Genomic DNA, 20,801 nt, shown 5'->3' on the forward strand with positions numbered 1-20,801 from the left:
CTTAAAATAGAATCTGTATTTTTAACACTTGCTTACCTGATTGATTTCCTTAATAAGCTTTGTCTGACTGAATGAAAATGCCATGTTAAAAGTAATGTATATCTCTTCAACTGATTTCCTCTACTTTTGATATCAAAATAATTTTGGTAGATAGTGGCCTTCTAGTCATGAGCTGGGGCTGTTAATGCTTAGTATATTATGTTGGTGGCTTCTATTTTCATCTGAGTATATATTATATATCAGTAATGGATGGTACTAAAAACAAGATCCAGAAACATCCTTAGCAATTCTTTTTTGACAGTGTTTGTTAGTTGGGTTGCTGTTATTTTCCATTTGTTTAGGATAATGTTGGGTTGATGAAATCGCATGGGTGATTAGCTGGCATGCTGAAATGGCCTGTGCCAAGTGAGTTGTTGATGCACAACTGAAACATAATTTGAATAATGGGAGTATCATTAGAAGAAGTTGTTTGAAATGTCAGCTTTTGTCTTCATTATTCCTTTTTTTTCCCCATGCAGGTGGAAAAATTGCCGTCCTCTTTCAGCAGATGGGAATTATCGTCCATTGTCTAAGGCCAGGCAACAGCAAAACATAAGTATGCGACGTCAGGAAAACCTTCGGTGGATGTCCGAACTTTCATATGTGGAAGAAAAGGAACAATGGCAAGAGCAGATCAATCAGTTGAAGAAACAGCATGAATTTAGTGTCAGCATTTGTCAAACTTTGATGCAGGATCAGCAGGTAGATAGGAAGAGCAGTTACTTTGCTGTTCTTACTTTGTTGTCCGTCCGTCCGTCCCCCCCCCCCCCCCCAATCTTTCCAGCAATAACTTCTGGTTTGGGTAATTTGGTCACTGTCATGTATTTTCTTTCCACAGACCCTCTCTTGTCTTCTACAGACTTTGCTTACAGGCCCTTACAGTATGATGCCCAATAATGTTGCATCTTCACAAGTGCATCTTATTATGCATCAATTGAATCAGTGTTACACTCAACTGACTTGGCAGCAGAATAACGTCCAAAGGTTTGTTAGCTGTATTAGTGTTTGACTGTGGAATTTGAAATGCTTCAGTAACAGAGAACATGGTTATGTGAATAAAAGATTACAGATAATCGTTAAATATGAGACTATTGAACTTCTAAGTTGATTACAAGCTGTTGAAATGCTATACAGCATTTTTGGTTGTTTTTTTCACCACTGCTTTAATGCCTTTGAGATGGCTCTTTTTGAGTAATCTTTAGTGAAGAGAACCAAAAGTTGGCATCTCTTCTAAAAATCTATTGTGATAGCTTTATTTGGCTTTTTTGGTTTAGACTGGCTTTCCCTGAATATGCTTTTACGTCTGTAGTCTTTGCTAGACTACCTGGTAAGATTCTGAATTCTAATGGTTATGGAAAAGTGATGGAACAGCTTTTTGTCCTTTCTTAGTGTTGTCAGTTAGAATTTGTGCTTACACTCCGTTTGGATGTACTACTTTTAGCTTCTGAACAATGATCGTTTTTAGAAAAAGATGTAATAGTCATTTTAATTCATTGCATGAAAGTTCAAGCTCTTCATCTCTGTTTTGTATTTGGTAAGTGTTATATAGTTACTGGCCTCTTATATTTTAAAGTAGTTTTAATGCCACTTCTGCAAATATTTTGTATCTTTGGTTGTTTCTATTTAAGTTTCCTTTTCAGCCTGCTTATTTTTTTTTAGTATCTAGTCTTTGTTGTTGTTGTTGTTCTTGCAAGGTTGTTTAACTTCTGTAAACATAACGACAAGTACAGAGCAGTTGATTTTAAAACCATTCCTGTCTGTCACTCAGGATTAAATACAAGTTGTTTTTTCTTTCTTAATGTTTTTTTTTACTAGCTAAATGGAGCAGTTCTTTACGTACATTACATGAGGCAGGTGAAATAATATGAATCTCAACTTACTTGAGCATAAATTTACAGCTTTCCCTTAGCCGCCTTTTTTTTTTTTTCCCCCAAGTGCTTATTTTTCCTTGTTTTCAAGGTTGAAACAAATGTTAAATGATCTTATGCGCCAGCAAGAAGAACAACAGTGTCAAGAGAAGCCATCAGGAAAGGAGAGCAGCAGTAGTGCACCACCACCTCCATCTCCTGTTTTCTGTCCGTTCAGCTTTCCCCCACAACCTGTGAACCTGTTTAATGTACCAGGATTTACTAATTTTTCTTCCTTTGCTCCAGGTGAGTATTACTACAGGTGTGAAAAGTAATACGAATTTTAAAAATTTCTGTTCCTTCATTTAATTGAAATCTTAATGTGAACTTGCTGAAACTCTGTGACTTTTCCTTTATATTGAAATGGTCTCAACCAGCACTTGAACGAGTCCATATTATCCTAGCAGAAGTTTGTTAATGTTTATTAACAATTGTATATTTTTACTTCAGTATGAAAAGCAAGACTTTCTCAATAAGGAGTTGGTGATAGCTGAAAATACCCACTCCAAAAAGTTAACATTTTAAATGTTCTTCAACCAACATGTGAAAAGCAATGTTTGAAGCTTTTACATACCTTCAGCAATCATTTAATAGTATTCTAAGTGAACCCTCTAATTTTAAGGTGGCACTTAGTAATTATTTCTCTTTTTTTCTTAGAACTTCCAGCACTCATTTTTGTTTGAAATGCCTGTAAATGGAGTGTGTTACTAATTTTTCTTCCCATCAGAGGTATAGAGTAACTGTTGACTTGGATACAGTGTTCCTTATCTCATTACCAAATCTACTTTTACTGTTGAATTTGAGATAGAAAAAAATGTAGGTATTTTACTGTATCATTAGAAGTTGTTAAAGCTGTCTTAATAATACATTTCAGCCTTTTCAGGAAACAGGAATAGACCTAGATGGTAGCTTTCAGATTCTAAAGTCTGTTTTCTGTTTAAGGATATATTTTAAATTATACGGAACCTGGACAGAAGAATAGTTACATTCAATTTGCCACTACTATAAAGATTCTAAAGTTAAAATAAGTATTATGAATTTATGACTTCTTTGGCCCTATGAATACTTTACCGTTGGAATTTTCTTGTCAGTTTGATGGTAGTTGAAGTATTGATAAAGTCTTCATGCAGACAGAAGTCTGCCTTTTTTGGAACTGATGTCATTTTTACCTTCACTTGTAGGAGCTCTTTATTGGGGTTTCTTGAAGTACCTTTGTCTCTGCACTGATGGGATTGTAGTGGCATGTGTAGTATCCAGTAATGTTCGAAACCTGCATTTAAGATAAATTCTGATTCTTGCAGTGACAAAACAGTTTTTGCTTACTTCCCTGCTGTATTTTTCCTTCATAATTTTATGTTGCCACACAATATGTCTCAAATTTGACTTTTATCACACAGATAAATGAGGTAGTATCTTCTGACTCTTGTTTACTTTGTAGGCATTAACTATAATCCAGTATTCCCTTCTGGTTTTGGAGATTTTGCACACAATATTTCCCCACACAGCGGTGAGCAGCAGCAGCAACATCCTTTAGATCATAATGCTTCTGGGAAAACTGAGTATATGGCATTCCCCAAACCTTTTGAAAGCAGTTCTTCTAATGGAGCAGAAAAACAAAGGTATTTAATGTCATAGTGCAACTCTGCTTTAATCAGTTTTCCTCCCTCTCTCCTGCCTTGTCTGGGGCTTGTGGAAATTCATCATTCTTTTAGGGAATTTGTCTTCCAGGTACAGGACAGAATTACAAGATGAGCTTTATTTTTGCAGTTTCCAGTTTTTTTACTTTTTTTTCACTGAAGTGATCTGCTTTTCTGTATATTAACTAATGTATCATTTCATGAATATTTTAAGACCAAATATAGTGTTGGAGTGGTTTTGTGATACATTTTGTAAGTGGAGGAAGATTTCATTTCCATGTTTTTTGAAATTGATCTGTTTGAATAACTAGAGGATATAATTTCAGTGAATGTTTATTTTTTGTGCTACAGTAGATTGTAATGGATGTTGTTTTAAGAAATGTTTTGTCCTATAGTACTATTTCAGCACAGCAATAGCTGCATAAGTATATTGAGGTCGAAATGAGTCATAAATGTGAATTTCTTCAGACATCTTCTGTTTTCCATTTGGAAGGGTTCTCAGTAGATTTTTTCCCAATGTTCAGTTGATGACTAAGTAACTAGGGCAGATAACTTGCATTATGGGTAAACCTATTTGCCCGGTCATACATGTTGTTTGTATCTGGGAGACTATGTTGTGATATATTGTGGTGTTTGTTTCTTTCTTCCTTTCTGACAGAAGGAGTCATAGACAACCTGAAGAGGAAATGGAAAAAAGATCAACTTGGCTTAATGATAGCCAGGAAGTGAAAAAAGATGATCAGTCTCAGCTGAAAGCAGGTTTTGCAGTTTCAGTACAAAACATTGCTTCCAGTCATAAAAATCAGTCTGATATGAGCAGGAGGAGAGAGTTTGATGAAGAGTCTTTGGAGAGTTTTAGTAGCATGCCTGATCCAGTAGACCCAACTACTGTGACAAAGACTTTTAAATCTAGAAAAGCATCAGCGCAAGCAAGCTTGGCATCAAAAGATAAAACACCCAAATTGAAGAATAAGAGGAAGAGTTCTTCTCAGCTAAAAGGCAGAATTAAAAATATTGGTAGGTTGTAAAGTAATCTTAGATAGCATGGCAAACTCAACTTGGATTATAATCATTACATTCCAGAGAATTTACTCTCCGTAAATGGTACCTATAATAATGAAAATAAGTTATTGAAATATGAATTCATTTTACATAATGTAACTACATAAGGTTTTTTAGTATTTCAGTAAATAAAAAGCATAACTAATTAGGACATAATTATTTGAATGGACAGTGGATGCAGGTACGCTAAGATTTGGAATAAGCCACCAGGAGAATCTTCCTCTTCATTATGTCTTCATGTTCAAACTGGATGACTTGCTGAAAGATGTGCTTCAGTAAAATACTGAATGAGAGGGACAGTACTAGCATGTATAGTACTGTTGCAGTCACTGAGGATTTAGTGCTACTGTATGGCTTCAGTGTACAGAGGAAAATCTTTGGCTAGGAAACATCATTGGTATTTTGCATCTTTGAGATTGCCCTCGAACAATTTTTTTTAATAGTAGTAAAGCGTTTTGTAAGCTATTTTTTAATTTCTTCCTTTTCATTCCCTCCTATAAGGTTATGAAAGTGCAAGCGCTTCTAGTGCGTGTGAACCCTGCAAGAGCAATAAAAGCAGACACTCTGAAGAGGTTGTTCATGCGAAGGTGTTCAGCAAAAGGAATCGGGAACAGTTGGAAAAAATAATTAAGTATAGCAGATCTACAGAAATGTCTTCAGGTATTCTTTTCTGAATGTCAGTAATTGTTTTGTGAACTTCTCTGAGTAAAGGACCTCCATACTTAGTTGCTAGTGTATTATTTAAAAGCAGTGTACTATGACAAGACGACAACACTGTATTTTTAGCATGTGGATTTTGCTTTTTAATTTCTAAGGATTCTGTAAACATAACAGTGTGTAAAAAAACAAAGTTGGGTATTGATTGCTTTTGGGTGTTTTCTGTAGATTAGGTACTTGATTAAAATAATTTAGAAACAAACCTGTTACTGTAAAACGAACAAAAACCTAGCCAACCAAAAACCTCACCATTTGTTGGTGTTTTCATGGAAGGTAACTGCACAACAGGTGAAAATTTGTTTAGCATTTAAACTACATCTTGTACTGCATACGTTTTCTTTCTAGTCATGCTTAAAGGAACTCTGTCAAATATCATTCAAATTCAATCTTATAACATCACATAAACCCTTACATTTTTGCCATCTGCACTGCTTTTCTTGTGTCTAGATCATAAAAATACTCTCTTCTGTGTCTTTTTAGGTTCTGCCAGTACCTTTGTTTTGTTTGAAAGATGCAGAAATTTTAGTCATTGTAGCATGATGTACAGCTTTGTCAATGTAGCTGTGTCCACACTAAGAGCTGTTTATTGGTATATGTAATAAACTTTTACCAGTCAAGTTCTCACAATAAGCAGCTTTGTTGTGGTTTGGATGACTAAGCAGTCTTCCTCCTGCTGTTTTGTATAGACCCTGTCTTTATTTCTGGTGCGCATTTTTGTGTTTATCACTGTCTATCCCCACTTTCCTACAGCGCATGCTAGGAGAATTCTGCAGCAGTCTAACAGAAATGCATGCACTGAAGCGCCAGGTAATGCATTCACTGCTTAGCTTCAACAACGTCCTATTTTTTTGTTTTTTTCTCTTAGCTTTGGTCCTATAACTCAGACTGTTTAGCAGATGTTCAAAATTAGTACTATTGCAGCACCTTCTCTATAAACAAGGCAAGGGAAGTTACTTTTAATTTGCATGAAATGCAATGATACAAACTACTTTGAATTATAATTGTGGAGAACGTGTTTATCGTGTTCTTGGTTAGTCACAATTACAAGTGGAAAATACGCAGGTAGATACTACAACAAAAAACTAATTTCAGCAGGCATTTTTAGTATGTTTAAAACCTGCTATTACATTTTATTAATGGGGGAGGGAAGCGATTTCTGGTGGCTTGCTAAAGGTTGAAAAAGCTTGCTTCTATGCTTAAAAATATTGGTAAACTATTTTACCAGTACTTTTATACTGCAGATAATCAAATTGCACAGTAACGTTTGCTGTATTGCTAATAACTTCATTAACTTGAATACTAACAAATAAGCATCTGTTAAAATAAGCTGAGTTTTCCAAATTTAACTTTTTTCCATTCAACACTTGCTAAAATACGTATGTAATAATTTAACTGTTGTGATGCGAGAATAATCCTTAATTTTCAAAGGAATGGGAGACTTATTAGGGGACATATTGTCTTCTCATACATATATAATAGGGCTTAAGGGTAAGAGGTTTTATGTGAGCCTCAGAAGTTATATTAGACATGTATGAGAATGTAGGATTTATGCTTGTGTGGGAGGTGTGGGAAGGAGTGGCTTTCTTGAATTCAGTCTAGAGCTTTCTTAATGTTGTTGCTTGTGTTGCAAAAGTGTGGACTGCTTGTATTACGTAAACTTGAGACCTTTGGCTATCTCGTTTGAAATATCTTAAAACTCCATTTTCAGTGTGAATACCTATTCTGAAAGCAACTTTGTGGTGTGTGCAATATTATCCTTAAGAAAGGATACTTTCTAAAGATATTGTTCAGAACTGTAAAGAAAATTATTCCTATGAATGCTTTACATTTTATTTTGTATATAAAGGATTGCATAAAATATTATTTCAGAATGTTTAAATCTTTGTTGCCCTTCAGGAAATGAGTAAGCTTTAAGAAAGTAGCTATATAATGGAATCTACAATGATTGAGATACAATTTGTGTACCTGTAACTTGCATACCTAATAGGCAGTTGTCTTTCAACTGGATGCATGTCAAGGACTTAAAGAGTTCCTTTTTTTCTACAGAAACTGGTAGTGATCTTTCTATGTTTGAAGCTTTGCGAGACACAATTTATTCTGAAGTGGCAACTCTTATTTCTCAAAATGAGTCTCGTCCCCACTTTCTTATTGAACTTTTCCATGAGCTTCAGCTGCTAAATACAGATTACCTGAGGCAAAGGGCTCTATATGCTTTACAGGTATGCACAAAATTTTTTATCTTGTGTATGAATCAAACAAATCTTAGATCCTTTTTTACAGTATAGATTTATTATCTTTTCCAGGATATAGTGACCAGACATTTATCTGAGAACAACGAAAAAGTAAAGTGCACAAAATCACTGAATTCTGCAACATGGATGGCATCAAATTCTGAACTCACTCCCAGTGAAAGCCTGGCTTCTACAGATGATGTATGTTTTCAGGTTCAGAAGCTACTTTACTGTCAGCTTTTCCTATTTTTTCAATTTACATGCATGCTTCTGTACTGAAATATTCATACTAGTGATTGAATTTTTCTAAAATTAATACCAACTTATACAGACTTTTCTAAACAAATAAATGCAAGAGAATCTTAATGCAAAAGTGATTAAATATGGTAGGATTCTTGATGCTGGAAATGAGTGATGTGTCAGGCGGGAATAGAACGTGGGGAGGGCCATAAAACTGAAACCGATACTCAAAAAGAGCCAAAATCCTCTTGTGAGTAAGGTCAGGGCAAGTTCCAATCGCAAGATTCCCCAAAAATTTTTTGCCTTTTTTGTATTTAAGGAATCACTGATGCCTCTGTACAGTTTCTTATGTGTGTTATAGTTGAAGTAGTTGAAACAAACATGGTAGAGTCACCTGATGGACTTATATCCTGAAAGTAAGGTTGTTCCCCAGTCAGGCAGCCGGCTGACAAGTCGTGATACCACAGCGTGTGGCTGAAAAGAACTGCTGGCTTGTTGACACACCTGTGAGAGGATGGTGCGTTCCTGCTTTGTATTCAGTTGTTTGGTGTTTTTTAGGAAACTTTTGGCAAGAACTTTTCTACAGAAGCATGTCAAGAGTGCGAACAAAATGATGCAGACAATGGGAGTACTATGTCTACATCTTCAAATTTTGAACCCTTTGCCACTGATGATCTTGGTAAGAATGGTGTGATTTACAATGTTTTAAGTGTTACTCCCTCCCTCCTAAAATGCCTGCAATTGTCTACACTTAAACAGTATACTATTCTTTGATTTTTAGTGTGTAATCACATGTTTTGTAAAACAACACTTACAGAAATTAGCCACTTCTGAAACACTTTGAGTTGATCAAAGTGTGTAATGAAATATTATAACTCAGCTACAGTTATATGTAGATTTCAAAACTTGCGGCTTCAAATTCATTTTTATCATTGTTTACTTGTCTATCAACTGAAAACTTTTTATTTAGATTAAAAGGTGTTTTTATTCTAAATATAGGCAACACAGTGATTCACTTAGATCAAGCTTTGGCTAGGATGAGGGAATATGAGCGTATGAAAATTGAAGCTGAAAGTACCCTTGACTCTGAGGGCTGCTCTAGTAATTTTCAGGGTGCTTCTGCTGCTAAATTAGAAGGTATGCACATAATATACATATTTTGCTTAGTTTTAGAAAATAACTATTCTAAATATCAAGAATCATTTAATTGGCTGACTTGTTTTCTTCATTTATATTCAAAACTTAGCAAAGTTTCAAAGGATCTTTATATACTTAAGTAAATATGATTTATTTTTAAAAAAAGGAAAATATATGGTTTTGAAATTGGTATTTCTTTAATAGTAATGTTGAATGACTTCAATGGTTTTTTTTGTTATGAGGTCCAAGTACTAGTGAATGTCTTCCTGTGCCACAGTCAAGTGAAGTTTCTGCTGTTCCATGTCCTCGTATAGATACTCAGCAACTTGACCGGCAGATTAAAGCAATTATGAAGGAGGTCATTCCTTTTCTGAAGGTAAGAACTCTTTTCAATAATGTGTGAATTAGGAGAATAGGAAAAGGACTGGCATAATTGCATAGAAGAACATTATTTAAAATGGCTAACTTGCATTTTTAGCAACAGCTATCAATAAATATGTGTTAAGTTGCAGACCTCGCTGCGGATGAAGTAAGGATTAAATGCTCCAACAGAAAGATTCTGTGGAGTTTTTAGTAGGAGAAAGAAATGGTAAGGTTTCTAGGTTGCATAGGGCTGGTGGACTTGACATCAAGAAGAATAGAGACTTCTGTGTTTGGAGATTACCAAATCAAATGGAAATGTTTGAGAATGTACTTTGGAAAATTTGCTGCCTTTCAGCAAATCAAACTGAGATAATTTTGATTAAAACTGTTACATATGATGTAACTTATTATATTTTTGAAGAATAGCTCTGAGTTGTTGATTTTTAGCATTATTTTCTCCTCTTTACAAGTATCTTTAAAGTTGTTGAGAGCTTGTAAACCTCTGTGAATACGGAGGAGAAATGTACTACTTTAAAGGAGGAGAAATAGTCACAGTTCGTTCTTTGCAAGGTTAAAGAGCAGAGAAGATTGAGTTGTAACATGCTTAAGTTATCTCCCTGCTCCCTTTTATAGTATGCCCAGTATATAAGCTTAGGTTTGTTTAATAAGGTACTTGGTTGATACTACTTTTGAAAACTTAGGTTGTTGACATGCCACAGTCTCAGTGCCTGAAGACTTTTATTTCATTTGCAATTTTAAGGAAGCTTACAACAGTAGATATCTTAACATATGCTTTAATACACTTGAGTACACAACCACAATGTATGAAGATTCTTAGTTTGTCCAAATGTTAAAAGATGGCATGTACTAATGTACTGAAAAAGTGAGATAAAGCTTTGTGTGTCATGTCCAATCAGTCATTAGTGAAGTATGGTATCTGCTATAACTGTGTTTCAGTTAGTTTGTTTTGCAAGATGGGTTAGGACCTGTTTGTTCATAGAGTGCTGTTCCTTCAGTGGACAGTTTATTTTCTTATAAATGAATTTCAATATTTGAGTTGATGACTAATTTTTTTTTTTGTTTTTAAGTGGTAACTAAGCTTATTCTGTGATACTCGTTTAGGAGCACATGGATGAAGCATGCTCTTCTCAATTACTGACATCGGTAAGACGTATGGTCTTGACTCTTACACAACAAAACGATGAAAGTAAAGAATTTGTGAAGTTCTTTCATAAGCAGCTTGGCAGTATACTTCAGGTTAGTAGTTGTTCCGTGTTGTTTTGCAACACTATTGCAAGTTGTATAATGAGCAACAGATAAATCAACTTCGCTGAAGTTATATTTTACAACTTTAGTAGCATAGCTGCTGTTCTCCTTCAGCTTTGATACAGCAATGAGGTATTACCTCATTTCCTAAAATTAAAGCTTTACCATGCACAGAACTTAGTTTTCATCACTGCCAAATAGTGAGAGGTGTATCTCCTGCCTGTGGCTGTCTTCAAGGAGAGCTCTGGTGATGTTCTTCATGGACATTTTGTGTAAATTCCTGAAAATCAATAGGCTGTTCTTTTCTTTCTTTCTTTCTTTTTTTTCCTCCCTACAAGCATAGAGTTTAAATCAGTACCTTGGTAAGTTCTGTGTTATGTGACTGGAGATTCTACTTAAAATCTTTTTAAGACACTAAACCATACTTTAAAAAAAGTACAAGCTATTATACCTAACTCATTTTGAGTTATTAAGAATATGACAGATACCTAGTCTTTGAAGTTTGAAAGCCTGTTTCAAAAACTGAAGAATTATTTCTCTTCACAGGATTCACTGGCAAAATTTGCTGGTAGAAAATTAAAAGATTGTGGGGAGGATCTTCTTGTGGAGATCTCTGAAGTGTTATTTAATGAATTAGCCTTTTTTAAACTCATGCAAGACTTGGACAACAACAGTATTTCTGTAAAGCAGAGATGTAAAAGAAAAACAGAAACTACTGAAGTGATACAGTCTTATGCTAAAGAGGTTTGTTTTATTACATTTTTGAAAAATGTAGCTTTTCTGAGTTTCCTAAATCTGCATTTCCTAAACTACTTTGATTACGTTCATACGTTGTATATATAGATAAAAACCATATCTACATATTTTTTACAGATTAGTGGTGTGTAGTCACAGTATTGCTTGTGTAGAAGCATGAACTAGTTTTCCTCAGTAAGGGAGATGTCCTGTATTATAGATGAGTGTCTATTACAGATATCTAATTGTGTAGATTCGTTGTTGGTAATTCAGAGGAAATGTTTTAATGGTTATATGTGCACATAGGAAGGAATAGTCAAGCGTTGAAATAGTATTAACATGTGGGGCCATTGAGTAGTTGTTGTGGTTTAACCCCGGTAGGCAGCTAAGCAGCACACAGCCACTTGCTCACTGCCCCCCCGGGGGAATGGGGGAGAGAATCAGAAGGGTAAAAGTGAGAAAACTCATGGGTTGAGATAAAGACAGTTTAATAGGGAAAGCAAAAGCCACACACCCAAGCAAAGCAAAACAAGGAATTCATTCACTATTTCCCATTGGCAGGGAGATGTTTAGCCATCTCCAGGAAAGCAGGGCTCCATCGTGTAATAGTTACTTGGGAAGACAAATGCCATCACTCCGAACGTCCCCCCCTTCTTTCTTCTTCCCCCAGCTTTATATGCTGAGCATGACGTCATATGGTATGGAATATCCCTTTGGCCAGTTGGGGTCAGCTGTCCCAGCTGTGCCCCCTCCCAGCTTCTTGTGCACCCCCAGCCTACTCACTGGTGGGGTGGGGTGAGAAGCAGAAAAGGCCTTGACTCTGTGTAAGCCCTGCTCAGCAGTAACGAAAACATCCCTGTGTTATCAACACTGTTTTCATCACAAGTCCAAAACATAGCCCCATGCCAGCTACTATGAAGAAATTTAACTCTATCCCAGCTAAATATTTTGACATGTGGGGGTCCCAGTTTATCATCTCTCCAGTTATGCCTACAGCTTTCCTTGCAGTAGCTTAGTTAGGCACCAGCTTTACCTATCTTGAATAAGTCCCATGAAGTCATCAAATAGTTGGCTTCTTGGTATATGTAGAAAGTATCACTTTTCAGAACTGGAGTGTAAAATATATATAAACTTTTCAGAAATATTTGAGACTCTAGTATGTATTCTGCTCTAACAAAGCAAGTTTTGGGGTTTTTTTGCACTGTTTACACTATTAAAGACATTACATCACCATTTTTAATTTTAGTATTGCAGTTTTTAGGAACATAGCTTTTTTTTTTAGTTACATGAACTGTTTACAAAACAAACACTAAAACAGATCATGGTCATGTACTTAAATCGATCAAGTGTGTACCTCAGTGCTTTTTCTTGTATAGTATAGTTATGACTTCAGTGTCCTTTCAATTTTCTTTTAGAAACACAAATACCAAAGCAAACCCTTAACTCATTCTTATTTTAAAATGTCAATGGAAGGTATTTTGTGAATCTGTCATGAAGTCCTATAAGTAGTTTTAAGCATATCATCAGCTACTTTTCAAGATAGTTCAACTTAGATATACCAGTAATATGGCTAGTGTGAGAGAGACTGCAGAGTACCTTGTAAAGAGGCCAGAGAAACACTCTGAATCCAGAAGGATTTGGACATGACTTCCTGTTTTGTGTGAGGTTGCTCATTGGGTCTTTGTTACAAAAAGGATTGGTTTATACACTGCTATGAGAATGCATGGAGCCAACTTAGATCTGGCATTTCTTCTCCTCTCCTGGAAGACAGAATTAGGGTTAAGGTCAATGTTTGCCTTGTTGCTGTGGCAGCAGTTCAGATTCAACAGAGCCAGAGATGAGCCAGAACTGGTAGGTCCTGGCTACTTGTACAGACCTGCACAGTTATGTCTAGGTGGTCTTCTCACAGCTTTCAGATCTGGGATCCTGATGCAGGCGCATCTGATCCTCTTCGATTTTGTGGCTGTCTTGAGTCCAGGAAGCTAGCTGGTTTTAGATTCCACACTGAAGAACACAGCTCTCTGTCTTGACAGGAGCTGGTATATCTAATTCTATATGATTCAACCGCAGACTGGAGAATTAGCCCATGTAAACATAATTGTTTAAATAAAAAGGGCTAGCACAGTTTTTTATAATTTTTTGCAACTCTAAAATTTTGAAGACATCTGTGTAAACATCTCTCATAGTATAGAAGTTTCTGTGGCTTACTCCTGTTTTGAGATAGCAATTCTTGGTAAGATTGGCGTTTCAGCCAGGCTTTCATGAAGCCCTAGTTTGGATCAGTATTTCAAAGTTATTTCAGTTTAGAATTGAAGACAGTTTGTGTTTCTTCTAGGCAAAAAAAGGTCTCCAGGTGGATGTTTGTTCATCTGCTGAAGATGTCGATGAGGACAAAGTATGTTTATGCTTCTCAACTGTCTTTATTCCTCAGATGATTTCACAGATCACTTAGTCTTACTGTTTTCTGTCATATAAATCCAGTATCTGTAAGCAGCCCATTTCCTAATGTTTATAAATTTATTAAACATCATGGGGTTTATCTCCTTTCTGTTATTTTCAGTGATTTACTTTATCAAAGTAACAAAATAAATTATAATTTCCCTTTTTTAATTTGAGTTGACGGTCTGGGAAATGACTACCAAAAAATCCTGCCTTCATCAATAAGTCTTTGTTATTATATGCATTCAGTAAACATGACTTGGATATCAGTTCCTTGATTGCTCTTGGTTTTATTCCTGTTTCTACTGCAGATCCACTACCAGCATAAAGACTGTTTGATGCATTTCTTATAAAACTTTATCTTGTTACCTTTCAAGAAGTGCATTCAGATAAACAAAGATAGTATTAAAGATGCTTTTCTGCTTATTATTGGTGACCTTCATGTAAAATGAGCTTTGCTTTAGGACTGACAATGTGGAAGTCTAAAAAGAGCAAAGTTTATGTTGAATGCTATGCAACCGAGATGGAATAATTTGTCATACTTGCTGAGCAGCTTTAGGGTAGTATCTTGCTTTTCCTTTTAGTATTCATTTTCTGTATTTTAAAGAAAAAAGAGAAGACCTGTTCTGAAGGTGTTTATTGTAGGATTTGGTCTGGGGTTGTTGCCTGCACTTGCAGCTCAGAGCATTGAGAATGTAGTAATTCGTTGAAGAACTAAATAGCAAGGAGAGTGCATAGAGATGGTGCTTAACTGTTTTTAGCAATTAACATTTTCTTTTTAAATGGTATGGAATAAGTTGTTTTACTTTTCATCTTAAGGAGAATGCAGATGTTCTGAGTTGGGGCACAGGTCTTTTCCAACCTAAATGGTTCTGTGATTGTATGATTCTATGGTATTTGAGGTCCTCAGAGTCAAAGTCTGAGTATTAAATGTTAGCGCCCAAAATTTCTCCCTTTTCTCTTTAAGTTTGTTTTGAAAACCACTAAAATCATTGTGTTTGGGGAGAGAGGATGTATATGAAGTTTTGTATTTTCTGCTGGAATGTTCAGCTTTTTCCAACCAAGGGAAAGATAGAGGTAATGTACTAAGTACAATGTGGAATGCTTTCCTAAATGGGCATAGAGTCAATGCTTTCCTAAATGGGCATAGAGTCAGTGCTTTCTTCTAGGGCTTAGAGTTTCTCTCACACTGCTTTGGAAGTAAAAGTGGGAAGCAGTATGTCACTTGTTATGGTTGCTGTAGTGTAGAAGAGTCTTGTATGGTTGCTGTAGTGTAGAAGAGTTTATTCACTCAAGGTATTTAGCAAATCATTCAGCAGAGAAACTGCTGAGTAGCTATTGTTAAAGAAATGGGAAGGTGCAGTTAGGAATATTCTTAATTTTTACTAGAGATCATTTAGGAGAAGCAGGGAAGTCGCTAGAAGGTAATAATGCAGGTGTGTCTTTCTTCCTCTTGATAATGACAAATCTAATTTAAAGAAATTTTTTGTAAGCGAGCATGATGATCGGTGTGAAGCTTTTCAGATAATGAAATACTCAGTTATGATGTCCTTGATAGCTATGTCTGCACGTGATCTCTTCTAGTAGGTTCTGATGCTCTGTTTCAGGAGTAGCTTTGCAGTAGTCATTTCAAGGCCTTAAGAACTACTTAAACATTAATTTTTAGTCTGTAGATTTTTTTATTTTTGAGAAACAAAGGTGACTCCTTGATGCAGAAACCATAACTTAATCTTTAGATAAACAAACATGAAATTGTACAGTATTCCTTGTTTTCCTAGGACAAGGATGAGACTGAAACTGTTAAACAAGTACAGGACTCAGAAATGTATGATGGTAATGGAGTTCCTGAACGTATTAGGTCTGATGCATCTGATCAAGAGGAAGATGAGGAAAGTGAAAGTGGTCCAGTGGCAATAAGTAAGTGATTTTTATATAGCTCATTAATTCAGTGCTTTCGCTGTAGTGTTGACCAACTAATTTTACAACAAGATTTGCATGAAGTACTGCTGTGTAACATCTCTCACAGATTTTCTAGTCACGTCTTTTCCAGTGAAAGTTTTCCAGTACTGTTTAACCCTTGACACAGTATTGTGTCAAGGTTTAAACATTCCAATTAGAGGAGCTTTTTCTCTTTGTAATCAGTAGATCTGTAAAAACACGTTAGAATCGGATTCATTGTTTAAGTTACATATCCTGTCTGAGCTAAACTTGAAGTTTCTCAACCTTTAACCTGAATGATATGAAAGCTGCTGAAATTTTGTGCAGTTTTTCATTTAAATGATGACTCTTTTTAATATGCTTCTCCTTGAGCTTGCATATTTTTTAATAATTTTTTTTTTGTCCTATTTGACATCTTACACCAACTACTCATGGCTTGGTTTCTCTTATATTTATATTCTTCACACCAACTTGTTTAATAACTTAGGTATTTCACACCAACACAGTGGTGTTTGTTCATAATATAGCTTATGTGGTGTATATGGATCTTTGAATATTAAGTCATCACTGTATCTTAATTTCAAAGAATGTTTTTAAGTAAGAGTTATAATTGATCATTGCCATAAATTCCCAAAAGGGATTTGGATTTTGCAGCCTGACTTTTACTCTGTCAGGCTCTGTCAATATGTAAAACGAATATGAAGGTGGTCTTACGTTGATTTGCCTTTAGGTTTATCAAAAGCAGAAACCCAAGCTCTGACTAACTATGGTAGTGGAGAAGATGAGAATGAAGATGAAGAAATAGAATTTGAGGAAGGACCCGTTGACGTGCAGACGTCACTACAAGCCAGCAGTGAAGCAACAACTGAAAATGAACAGGTATCACCAAAGTTGTAAATGCAGAACAAACCTAAGCCAGTGTACAGCTTTTCAGTACATATTTGTACGTACCTCAGTTTTTCTTGTTGCACTGTTTTCATACTAATGAAAGAAGAAGAATTAATTTATTTCATTTTACATTAAATTTTTACTTTCCATTTTACTGTAAAATGAATTTGTTTCATTTTACTTTAAAAGCTAAAACAGTAGATCTTTTTAGTGGAACCAAAGAGTTTACCTGGGAACTGCTAGAGTGAAAAGAAAATTAAATGTTCAGATAAAACACACATAACGGTGTTAATAGTTTCTTAAAGTGTTGTTGACTACCTGATGAATAGAGAGTAGAACTTGCTGTCTTTATTTCAAACTAGTGAAAAGACAAGAACATGGAGTAAATGTACAGTGTGTTTCTACTTAGCAAGGAAGAGTAAGTTAGCCAATAAGCTATGAATCTGATTAGTAGAATTTGTTCTAACTTGTTTTCACCTTCCCCAATAGACTTCAAACCAAGAATTGAGTAAGACAAAAAGCAGTGAGATTTTATCATCAGAACAAGAATCTGTTAATGTTAAAGGTAAGCCTTGTATGCAGTAACTGAGAGATTAACACTTCTGTATGAATTTGCATACTGTGAGAATTAGCTAGGATAGTGCCTGGGATATATGTAATTAAGAGGAAGATTATCAAATCTGCAAGAGTTTACTGGGCTGTTTTTTTCATGGAACCATATCAGTTGACTAGATACATCTGTATTGATATAGACACAGCAAACCTTTTAAAGAGGAAAACTGGAATAATCTTACCTAGGTAGATGTGGTTTTGATGCTTGACAATAGCATGAATTTCAGTTGATTGTTGCAGCTCTTGGCACACAACTGTAGCAGAGTTAATTTGTCTGTCACGGTATTTTGATGTTTAGATTTGTCTAGTACATGCTTTTTCTGCTACTACCATTTACTAGCAAATTGAAATAACGTTATATTTTAAAGATTTATTTCTGTGTGTAATGCTGTGTTTGTAACTGATTAAGAACAGAGGAATCTTTTTCTGTCAGAAGAGAGAAACACTACCAGGTGGTATGAATGTTACTTCTAATCTAACTGTTGTTACCACCTTCTTTTCCTGTGTTTTTCTGTTGCAAATACTGGGTTTGTTCTTCATCTTTTTTCGTAGACTAAAAGCAGTATTTGAGTAGATCCTGTGTTGCCACAAGAATGCAGCAAAACATTAAGGAATTTATTGTTCTGTTTTATATTTCCTTATACCTAGAATGAATATTTTACAGTAGGTCATATAGTTCTGGAAGCTGTTGTTTTGGTTTGTGGGGTGGTTTGTTTGTTTGTTTGTTTGTTTGTTTTTTTGTGGGGTTGTTTTTTGGTTTTCTGTTTTGTTTGTTTTTTGTTTTTTTAAAGCTGTATAAAGTCAGAAATTTTTAAGTCACGTACTGTCTTGTGATAATTGCTGATACTTAAGTGTATGAGAGTACAAATAACTGATGTTTTATTTCATTCAGCTTTGTGTTGATCTGAGAGACTATAATTTGCTTTCATTGCTCATTTGTAGCTTTGCATCATAATTTGTAAAAAAATAATAATCTGGGACTTTTGTATGCTCAGAATCTTTTACTATCTCTGCCTAGTTAAAATGTAGTTTTGTGGTTTTAGGTGAACAAGATGTGGCTACAATTTTACCTCATTACCTCAATGTCATGGAGAATACACCACCTTTAACAGTCAATACCCCAGAATCCTTTATAACAGCCAGTATGAAAGCAGAAGAATCAAGCTCATCTTTACCAGTAAATGAAACTCAAACACTAGATACAACGTGTGTAGGAAACAAATCTGCTGCAAGTTCTGAAAGCTCCATGGCTGGCAGCCCCGATACAGAGTCACCTGTGTTAGTGAATGAATATGTGCGTATATTTCAGTTAAGATACATCCAAGAGAAATGAGAAGCTTTTTTCTATTTCAGTGTTATTTCTAGTTTCCAGTCTTGTTCAGTTTTCATCTGCAAATTTGATACAGGCATTGTTTTTTGATGTACTTTATAATAAATCTAGTTTTGGAGTGAAAATAAAACAAAGTAGCACTGTTCTCTTAAATGTCACTATTTTTATTAACAGGAAGCTGGTTCTGGAAATGTAAGTCAAAAATCTGATGAAGATGACTTTGTGAAAGTTGAAGACCTGCCCCTTAAACTTGCAGTGTATTCAGAGGTATTTTGCTATTGTTTGTGGGGTGGTTGTTTGGAAGTGCACAGCCTAAATGTCTTAATTATCTAGACAGCAATAAGAATTATCCAGAATGTTGAGTTTTGCTTTATCTGTTACAAAGGCAGATTTAATGAAGAAAATGGCAACAGAGGCCCAAACCAACAGTTTGTCTGATGAATTACTGGATGGAGGTGGAGCTCAAGATCAAGAATTAGTAGGAGATGCCCAAACTTTGAAAGAACCTGGTAAAGATTTTTTTCTAAATCCTCTACACCTATTGGGAAAACACTCTGGAATGGCTTAGAATTTAAAATCTTGTTATCACTGACTGAAGTAAGCAGTTACCGTGGTGCTGAAAGAATATCCTTTTTTGTTGTTATGCATTTGAAAATGATGTATTGATATGAAGGCATCTTGCCTTCCATGTCCCTTATATATACTTCTGTTAGATTCTGTGGCTAATAATCATAAAAATTAATATATGTAAAATGCATGTTATAACTTAATGGTTTTGAAACTTATTAAAATGGAATCGTATTTTTGTTTCTTGTTACAGAAGCTTGGTTTTAATAATATTGTAAGTTCTAATTGCTGTTATCTGATTTAATAATACTCAATATAATGTGCTGACAGACTGCTGAGTGTTTTTGTAATAGAGAAGTCCAAGAGACTTTTCAGAATAGTAAAATATGTCTTCAGGGAAAAGAAAATTATTTTTCATATGAAGCATACCATGAGGTAGAAAAAACTTTCAGTGTGTATGACAGCAATAAATATTTGTCACTTTTGTGAAACAGTATTTATGCAGCACAAAAACTTAATGGTAATGCAGGTCAAAGAAACTTTTCTTTTTTTAATTTAATGTTGACACAAGTTATGGTATTAGAGGCTTCTGTTCTATTGTTAGGCTTGTAGTTCTCCAGTGGAGGGTATAGTAATGGCATATATAAATGCATGAACTGGATATTCTGATGGTACTAGTTCTCTGCTAGTGTGGTGGGTTCCAATTCCTCAAACAGTATAAGCTGATGAGAATGCTTTTTTTTTTTTTAATGCAGCTGTAGTGACAGCATAGAATTTTAAGAATAGAGTGTGAAGGAAGGTGCATCTTTCCTTCCATTTTATTCACTGCCCATCACTATTCGGCTTGTCATAGCTATCCTAGCAGACATCTGTCGTGTCAGTTTGGTGAATACTGATGCATATGCCTGGTGTAGGAACAGTGGCTAAGAATGCCATGCCACACAAAATTGGTAGCTAGCAACTAAGCCCTTCTTCATCTGTGTATGGGGGGTGGCTGTAGCTGTTCAAGTAAGCCATGGCTCAAAATGCTTGGGAAAAAAACGTGAGGATGAAATGTTTCCTCAAGGTGCTTTAATGGATTTCAACAAGGAGTTGAAATGTGGTCAAGAGTAGTGTTTGATGCCTTGTAGCTGCTAGACAATAATGAGTATACTCTTATTTTACAGAAACTTTTGGAGCTCAAAGTGCATGAGAACAATCTGAAGATAGCTGCATTTATAAACTCCATGTATACAAATGCATATGGAAGATCAGCACTAATTTCCCAGAATTCTGGAAGTGTATAAAAATGTAAAATTTTTGACACACTGCCTCTTAGGATAGGTATGCTAACTTCTGCCTGGGGCAGTTTGAACAGCTGGAACTGAATCCTCTTCTATTCAGTTTTACTGCACTGTTCTTTTTCTGTCTTAATCTTTTTTTATTTTTTATTGTGACTTGTTTAGTAATCTTAAAATTGTAGTTTTAAATAAAGTTTGGACTTGTCTGTAAATTTGTCTTTTGAAAAATTTTCCTCTGGCTTACAAAATGGTATGCAGAGTTTGTTGTTGGAAGTTAACTGACTTTAAGTGTTGGCATGCTTGTAGCAGTTTGTTACTTCTCTTCAGAGAAACACTGCTAGCTTTCCTGGGACAAGAGACTTTTGTTCCACTGAGTTTGCCTTTATAGCCTATGTATAGCTGGTCAGTAAAAA

The 20,801-nt window shown here is 35.2% G+C and overlaps 1 protein-coding gene across 17 annotated transcripts in view; it reads left to right on the top strand.

Moving 5' to 3' along the window:
• The window catches only part of PCM1 (pericentriolar material 1), a 45,073-nt gene extending 24,715 nt beyond the window's left edge, over window positions 1–20,358 (top strand). For 5 of the 17 annotated variants that reach the window (XM_075500161.1, XM_075500170.1, XM_075500169.1 and 2 more), the window contains 22 exons: window positions 519–741; window positions 878–1,023; window positions 1,999–2,192; window positions 3,385–3,565; window positions 4,242–4,600; window positions 5,147–5,305; window positions 6,113–6,169; window positions 7,409–7,581; window positions 7,666–7,794; window positions 8,392–8,512; window positions 8,833–8,970; window positions 9,213–9,346; window positions 10,456–10,590; window positions 11,146–11,343; window positions 13,670–13,729; window positions 15,552–15,690; window positions 16,442–16,590; window positions 17,089–17,164; window positions 18,255–18,505; window positions 18,716–18,808; window positions 18,927–19,050; window positions 20,275–20,358. In XM_075500161.1, coding sequence (XP_075356276.1) covers window positions 519–741; window positions 878–1,023; window positions 1,999–2,192; window positions 3,385–3,565; window positions 4,242–4,600; window positions 5,147–5,305; window positions 6,113–6,169; window positions 7,409–7,581; window positions 7,666–7,794; window positions 8,392–8,512; window positions 8,833–8,970; window positions 9,213–9,346; window positions 10,456–10,590; window positions 11,146–11,343; window positions 13,670–13,729; window positions 15,552–15,690; window positions 16,442–16,590; window positions 17,089–17,164; window positions 18,255–18,505; window positions 18,716–18,808; window positions 18,927–19,050; window positions 20,275–20,300 — 3,265 coding nt within the window. In that variant the 3' untranslated portion in view covers window positions 20,301–20,358. The remainder of the gene's footprint in view (window positions 1–518; window positions 742–877; window positions 1,024–1,998; window positions 2,193–3,384; window positions 3,566–4,241; window positions 4,601–5,146; window positions 5,306–6,112; window positions 6,170–7,408; window positions 7,582–7,665; window positions 7,795–8,391; window positions 8,513–8,832; window positions 8,971–9,212; window positions 9,347–10,455; window positions 10,591–11,145; window positions 11,344–13,669; window positions 13,730–15,551; window positions 15,691–16,441; window positions 16,591–17,088; window positions 17,165–18,254; window positions 18,506–18,715; window positions 18,809–18,926; window positions 19,051–20,274) is intronic. The other 12 variants (XM_075500164.1, XM_075500175.1, XM_075500177.1 and 9 more) reach the window with 7 other exon arrangements.
• Window positions 20,359–20,801: the final 443 nt, after the last annotated feature.

The sequence above is a fragment of the Mycteria americana genome, chromosome 4, assembly GCF_035582795.1.
Source record: "Mycteria americana isolate JAX WOST 10 ecotype Jacksonville Zoo and Gardens chromosome 4, USCA_MyAme_1.0, whole genome shotgun sequence".
Lineage (NCBI taxonomy): Eukaryota > Metazoa > Chordata > Aves > Ciconiiformes > Ciconiidae > Mycteria > Mycteria americana.